At 51.2% G+C, this 6,832-nt stretch overlaps 1 protein-coding gene and 1 long non-coding RNA gene across 4 annotated transcripts in view; both read right to left on the bottom strand.

The window, feature by feature from the left end:
• Window positions 1–4,650: 4,650 nt before the first annotated feature.
• LOC141770060 (PHD finger protein 19-like) overlaps window positions 4,651–6,832 on the bottom strand; it is a 7,133-nt gene continuing 4,951 nt past the window's right edge. For both annotated transcript variants that reach the window (XM_074639695.1, XM_074639696.1), the window contains 6 exons: window positions 6,249–6,362; window positions 5,966–6,060; window positions 5,718–5,866; window positions 5,528–5,623; window positions 5,079–5,268; window positions 4,651–4,808 (listed from right to left, as the gene is read on the bottom strand). In XM_074639695.1, coding sequence (XP_074495796.1) covers window positions 4,737–4,808; window positions 5,079–5,268; window positions 5,528–5,623; window positions 5,718–5,866; window positions 5,966–6,060; window positions 6,249–6,362 — 716 coding nt within the window. In that variant the 3' untranslated portion in view covers window positions 4,651–4,736. The remainder of the gene's footprint in view (window positions 4,809–5,078; window positions 5,269–5,527; window positions 5,624–5,717; window positions 5,867–5,965; window positions 6,061–6,248; window positions 6,363–6,832) is intronic.
• The window catches only part of LOC141770062 (uncharacterized), an 815-nt gene continuing 351 nt past the window's right edge, over window positions 6,369–6,832 (bottom strand). For both annotated transcript variants that reach the window (XR_012594430.1, XR_012594431.1), the window contains exons 2-3: window positions 6,765–6,832; window positions 6,369–6,730 (exon numbers count right to left, since the gene is read on the bottom strand). The exon at window positions 6,765–6,832 is cut by the window's right edge. This is a non-coding gene — a long non-coding RNA (uncharacterized LOC141770062). The remainder of the gene's footprint in view (window positions 6,731–6,764) is intronic.

The following is a 6,832-nucleotide window of genomic DNA, read 5'->3' as shown; positions in this document are numbered from 1 at the left end:
GGTGAAAGAAGTGAAGGAGGTGTAGGAGGTGAAAGAGGTGAAGGAGGTGAAAGAAGTGAAGGAAGTGGAGGAGGTGAAAGAAGTGAAGGAGGTGTAGGAGGTGAAAGAGGTGAAGGAGGTGAAAGAAGTGAAGGAGGTGTAGGAGGTGAAGGAGGTGGAGGAGGTGTAGGAGGTGAAAGTGAAGGAGGTGAGGGAGGTGAAAGAAGTGAAGGAGGTGAAGGAGGTGAAGGAGGTGTAGGAGGTGAAAGAAGTGAAGGAGGTGAGGGAGGTGAAAGTGAAGGAGGTGAAAGAGGTGAAGGAGGTGAAAGAAGTGAAGGAGGTGAGGGAGGTGAAAGAAGTGAAGGAGGTGGAGGAGGTGTAGGAGGTGGAGGAGGTGAAAGAAGTGAAGGAGGTGTAGGAGGTGAAAGAAGTGAAGGAGGTGAGGGAGGTGAAAGAAGTGAAGGAGGTGGAGGAGGTGAAAGAAGTGAAGGAGGTGAGGGAGGTGAAAGAAGTGAAGGAGGTGGAGGAGGTGGAGGAGGTGAAAGAAGTGAAGGAGGTGGATGAGGTGTAGGAGGTGAAAGAGGTGAAAGAGGTGAAAGAAGTGAAGGAGGTGAAACAAGTGAAGGAGGTGAAAGAGGTGAAGGAGGTGAAAGAAGTGAAGGAGGTGAAAGAAGTGAAGGAGGTGAAAGAGGTGTAGGAGGTGAAAGAAGTGAAGGAGGTGGAGCTTTGATTTGATTTTTTTTTGATTTGATTTTTTGATGAAAGAAGTGAAGGAGGTGTAGGAGGTGAAGGAGGTGAAAGAAGTGAAGGAGGTGAAAGAAGTGAAGGAGGTGAAAGAAGTGAAGGAGGTGTAGGAGGTGAAGGAGGTGAAAGAAGTGAAGGAGGTGGAGGAGGTGTAGGTGGTGAAATAAGTGAAGGAGGTGAGGGAGGTGAAAGAAGTGAAGGAGGTGGAGGAGGTGAAAGAAGTGAAGGAGGTGAGGGAGGTGAAAGAAATGAAGGAGGTGGAGGAGGTGAAAGAAGTGAAGGAGGTGGATGAGGTGAAAGAAGTGAAGGAGGTGAGGGAGGTGAAAGAAGTAAAGGAGGTGGAGGAGGTGAAAGAAGTGAAGGAGGTGAGGGAGGTGAAAGAAGTGAAGGAGGTGAAAGAGGTGAAGGAGGTGAAAGAGATGAAGGAGGTGAAAGAAGTGAAGGATGTGGAGGAGGTGAAAGAAGTGAAGGAGGTGGAGGAGGTGAAAGAAGTGAAGGAGGTGAAAGAGGTGAAGGAGGTGTAGGAGGTGAAAGAGATGAAGGAGGTGAAAGAAGTGAAGGATGTGGAGGAGGTGAAAGAAGTGAAGGAGGTGGAGGAGGTGAAAGAAGTGAAGGAGGTGAAAGAGGTGAAGGAGGTGTAGGAGGTGAAAGAGATGAAGGAGGTGAAAGAAGTGAAGGATGTGGAGGAGGTGAAAGAAGTGAAGGAGGTGTAGGAGGTGAAAGAGGTGAAGGAGGTGAAAGAAGTGAAGGAGGTGGAGGAGGTGAAAGAGGTGTAGGAGGTGAAAGAGGTGTAGGAGGTGAAAGAGGTGAAGGAGGTGAAAGAAGTGAAGGAGGTGGAGGAGGTGAAAGAAGTGAAGGAGGTGAGGGAGGTGAAAGAGGTGTAGGAGGTGAAAGAGGTGTAGGAGGTGAAAGAGGTGAAGGAGGTGAAAGAAGTGAAGGAGGTGGAGGAGGTGAAAGAAGTGAAGGAGGTGAAAGAGGTGAAGGAGGTGAAAGAAGTGAAGGAGGTGGAGGAGGTGAAAGAAGTGAAGGAGGTGGAGGAGGTGAAGGAGATGAAAGAAGTGAAGGAGGTGTAGGAGGTGAAGGCGGTGAAGGAGGTGAAAGAGGTGAAGGAGGTGAAAGAAGTGAAAGAGATGAAGGAGGTGAAAGAAGTGAAGGATGTGAAGGAGGTGAAAGAAGTGAAAGAGGTGAAGGAGGTGAAAGAAGTGAAAGAGGTGAAGGAGGTGAAAGAGGTGAAGGAGGTGAAAGAAGTGAAAGAGGTGTAGGAGGTGAAAGAGGTGAAGGAGGTGAAAGAAGTGAAGGAGGTGAAAGAAGTGAAGGAAGTGGAGGAGGTGAAAGAAGTGAAGGAGGTGTAGGAGGTGAAAGAGGTGAAGGAGGTGAAAGAAGTGAAGGAGGTGGAGGAGGTGAAGGAGATGAAAGAAGTGAAGGAGGTGAGGGAGGTGAAAGAGGTGTAGGAGGTGAAAGAGGTGTAGGAGGTGAAAGAGGTGTAGGAGGTGAAAGAAGTGAAGGAGGTGAAAGAAGTGAAGGAGGTGAAAGAAGTGAAAGAGGTGTAGGAGGTGAAAGAGGTGAAGGAGGTGAAAGAAGTGAAGGAGGTGAGGGAGGTGAAAGAGGTGAAGGAGGTGAAAGAAGTGAAGGAGGTGAAAGAAGTGAAGGAGGTGGAGGAGGTGAAGGAGATGAAAGAAGTGAAGGAGGTGGAGGAAGTGAAGGAGGTGTAGGAGTTGTAGGAAGTGAAGGAGGTGGAGGAGTTGGAGGAGGTGTAGGAGGTGAAAGAGGTGGAGGAGGTGAGAGAAGTGAAGGAGGTGTAGGAGGTGAAAGAGGTGAAGGAGATGAAAGAAGTGAAGGAGGTGTAGGAGTTGTAGGAAGTGAAGGAGGTGGAGGAGTTGGAGGAGGTGTAGGAGGTGAAAGAGGTGAAGGAGATGAAAGAAGTGAAGGAGGTGGAGAAGGTGAAGGAGGTGTAGGAGGTGTAGGAGGTGGAGGAAGTGAAGGAGGTGGAGGAGGTGAAGGAGATGAAAGAAGTGAAGGAGGTGAGGGAGGTGAAAGAGGTGTAGGAGGTGAAAGAGGTGTAGGAGGTGAAAGAGGTGAAGGAGGTGAAAGAAGTGAAGGAGGTGGAGGAGGTGAAAGAAGTGAAGGAGGTGGAGGAGGTGAAGGAGATGAAAGAAGTGAAGGAGGTGTAGGAGGTGAAGGCGGTGAAGGAGGTGAAAGAGGTGAAGGAGGTGAAAGAAGTGAAAGAGATGAAGGAGGTGAAAGAAGTGAAGGATGTGAAGGAGGTGAAAGAAGTGAAAGAGGTGAAGGAGGTGAAAGAAGTGAAAGAGGTGAAGGAGGTGAAAGAGGTGAAGGAGGTGAAAGAAGTGAAAGAGGTGTAGGAGGTGAAAGAGGTGAAAGAAGTGAAGGAGGTGGAGGAGGTGAAGGAGATGAAAGAAGTGAAGGAGGTGAGGGAGGTGAAAGAGGTGTAGGAGGTGAAAGAGGTGTAGGAGGTGAAAGAGGTGTAGGAGGTGAAAGAAGTGAAGGAGGTGAAAGAAGTGAAGGAGGTGAAAGAAGTGAAGGAGGTGGAGGAAGTGAAGGAGGTGAAAGAGGTGGAGGAGGTGAGAGAAGTGAAGGAGGTGTAGGAGGTGAAAGAGGTGAAGGAGGTGAAAGAAGTGAAGGAGGTGAGGGAGGTGAAAGAGGTGTAGGAGGTGAAAGAGGTGAAGGAGGTGAAAGAAGTGAAGGAGGTGGAGGAGGTGAAGGAGATGAAAGAAGTGAAGGAGGTGGAGGAAGTGAAGGAGGTGTAGGAGTTGTAGGAGGTGTAGGAGGTGAAAGAGGTGGAGGAGGTGAGAGAAGTGAAGGAGGTGTAGGAGGTGAAAGAGGTGAAGGAGATGAAAGAAGTGAAGGAGGTGTAGGAGTTGTAGGAAGTGAAGGAGGTGGAGGAGTTGGAGGAGGTGTAGGAGGTGAAAGAGGTGAAGGAGATGAAAGAAGTGAAGGAGGTGGAGAAGGTGAAGGAGGTGTAGGAGGTGGAGGAAGTGAAGGAGGTGGAGGAGGTGAAGGAGGTGTAGGAGGTGGAGGAAGTGAAGGAGGTGTGGGAGTTGTAGGAAGTGAAGGAGGTGGAGGAGGTGTAGGAGGTGAAAGAGGTGGAGGAGGTGTAGGAGGTGGAGGAGGTGTAGGAAGTGAAGGAGGTGGAGGTGTAGGAGGTGAAAGAAGTGAAGGAGGTGGAGGAGGTGAAGGAGGTGGAGGAGGTGAAAGAGGTGGAGGAGGTGTAGGAGGTGGAGGAGGTGTAGGAAGTGAAGGAGGTGAAAGAAGTGAAGGAGGTGGAGGAGGTGTAGGAGATGTAGGAGGTGTATTAGGTGGAGGAGGTGTGAGAGGTGTAGGAGATGGAGGAAGTGGAGGAGGTGGAGGAGGTGAAGGAGGTGGAGGAGGTGAAAGAGGTGGAGGAGGTGTAGGAGGTGTAGGAAGTGTATTAGGTGGAGGAGGTGAAGGAGGTGTATTAGGTGGAGGAGGTGTGAGAGGTGTAGGAGGTGGAGGAAGTGGAGGAGGTGGAGGAGGTGAAGGAGGTGGAGGAGGTGAAAGAGGTGGAGGAGGTGTAGGAGGTGAAGGAGGTGTATTAGGTGGAGGAGGTGAAGGAGGTGTATTAGGTGGAGGAGGTGTGAGAGGTGTAGGAGGTGGAGGAAGTGGAGGAGGTGGAGGAGGTGAAGGAGGTGGAGGAGGTGAAAGAGGTGGAGGAGGTGTAGGAGGTGTAGGAAGTGAAGGAGGTGAAAGAAGTGAAGGAGGTGGAGGAGGTGTAGGAGATGTAGGAGGTGTATTAGGTGGAGGAGGTGTGAGAGGTGTAGGAGATGGAGGAGGTGTAGGAGGTGAAGGAGGTGTATTAGGTGGAGGAGGTGTGAGAGGTGTAGGAGATGGAGGAGGAAGTGGAGGAGGTGTAGGAGGTGAAGGAGGTGTATTAGGTGGAGGAGGTGAAGGAGGTGTATTAGGTGGAGGAGGTGTGAGAGGTGTAGGAGGTGGAGGAAGTGGAGGAGGTGGAGGATCAGTGTTGATGAGTGTGACTCTTACTTGCTCTTGTATTTATTGAGAGCGTCCAGCAGGTGCTGTCCTCTCTCTGACGGAGGAGTGTTGGACAGCTAAGCAACAAACAACAAACAGGTTCAAACGTTTAGCAGTCTGTTCAGTCTGGTTCAGTCTGGTTCAGTCTGGTTCAGTCTGGATCAGTCTGGTTCAGTCTGGATCAGTCTGGATCAGTCTGGATCAGTCTGGTTCAGTCTGGATCAGTCTGGTTCAGTCTGGATCAGTCTGGATCAGTCTGGATCAGTCTGGTCCAGGTTTAGTTTAGCAGTCTGGTCCAGTCTGGATCAGTCTGGTTCAGTCTGGATCACTCTGGTTCAGTCTGGTACCTTCCCGAGCTGTAGATGGTCCCAGTTGGCGGAGACGAAGGCCAGGATCTCGTCCAGCTCAAAGTATTTCTTCTTGCTGCTGACGGACAGGTTGTAGAGGACCAGGTGGACCAGATCCACCCAGCGCAGGGACAGACGGCGGACATACTCTGATCCTTTATTACACACCGAACACAGGAAGAGGTAGAACCTGAGGAGGTAAGAGATCACCAAACACTGTCTCAGTACATCCAGAGGAGCAGAGGAGGAGGAGAGCAGGAGCAGAGGAGGCGGAGCAGAGGAGGAGGAGAGCAGGAGCAGAGGAGGCGGAGCAGAGGAGGAGCAAAGGAAGAGGAGAAGCAGAGGAGGAGGAGGAGGAGGAGAGCAGGAGCAGAGGAGGAGCAGGAGCAGAGGAGGAGCAGGAGCAGAGGAGGAGCAGGAGCAGAGGAGGAGGAGAGCAGGAGCCTCACCTGTCTCCAAACATCATGGCCTCCTGCTGACACTGCGTGCAGGCCTCATGGAACCACTGCTGACACCTGAAACACTGCAACATCTTCAGGTACCACCTGCAGACACAACACCGGCACACATGGTGAGTCATGGTGATCACTGACGGAACGCTGAGTCACAGTGCGCTGCTCTCTGATTGGTCGGTCTTACTCTCCGGGGCCTCCGCAGTAGCAGTAACACTGCTGCTGATTGGTCCGGTGCTGGGAGTCCCAGTCCAGAGAGTCCAGGTCGTACAGCAACACCTGCTTCATGGCCGACAGAGCTTTGGCTATGGGACCCTTCTTTAGAGCGCCCCCTTTCTGTGGGGAGGAGAGACAGACAGGTGGTCAGACAGACGGCTCGTCAGACAGACAGACAGGTATACTGAGGACCTCCAGTCATCTGTGGTGTGTTTATACCCGGACAGCCAGAGCGAAGACACAACGTCTACAGAACCAGGGACCAAGACTGATGCTGCCCTCCACCAGAGGGACATGGCACTGCTGGTGGAACCCTGGAGGACAGACAGGGACTTTTTACCTGAACCGCTCCATCCCTAATATCTACATATCAGATATTGATCAGTGTGAGTGGGACTGTAGACATCCCATAATAAACACCAGTAACCACCCAGCATATATATATCTATCTATAGATCTATATATATATATCAGATATTGATCAGCTGCCCGTCTCACTCACCGATGCCACACTTCCCACAGATGAGGATCTGGTTGTCTGCGTTTGATTGGCTGTCAGAGTTTGGCTCCGCCTCCTGACACACAGAGCAGCGCGGCTCCTCCCCCGGCACTCCAGCTGCAACGTGATTGGACGAAGATTGTGATTGACAGGCCGATTGAAGAAAGACGTCAGACAGACAGACAGACAGGCAGCATGATGGTGAGACACATTTATAGGTCTGTCTCTCTCTCCTTCTTCGTGTTTACCTGTCTGTCTCTCCACCTGTCTGTCTCTCTACCTGTCTGTCTCTCTACCTGTCTGTCTCTTACCACCTGCCTGTCGCTCTCTCTACCTGTCTGTCTCTTACCACCTGTCTGTCTTTCACCATGTTGGATCTCTCTCTCTACCTGTCTGTCTCTACCCGTCTTTCTGTTTCTCTCTACCTGTCTGTCTCTCTACCTGCCTGTCTGTCTCTCTCTATCGGTCTTTCTGTCTATCTCTACCTGTCTGTCTCTTATCACCTATCTGTCTGTAAACCTGTCTGTCTCTTACCACCTGTCTGTCTCTCTCTCTCTACCTGTCTGTCTCTCACCATGTTGGATGTC

The sequence above is a fragment of the Sebastes fasciatus genome, chromosome 6 (assembly GCF_043250625.1).
Source record: "Sebastes fasciatus isolate fSebFas1 chromosome 6, fSebFas1.pri, whole genome shotgun sequence".
Classification (NCBI taxonomy): domain Eukaryota; kingdom Metazoa; phylum Chordata; class Actinopteri; order Perciformes; family Sebastidae; genus Sebastes; species Sebastes fasciatus.
Note: the sequence above shows the minus strand (reverse complement) of the source record. Positions and strands in the feature narration are given on the sequence as shown.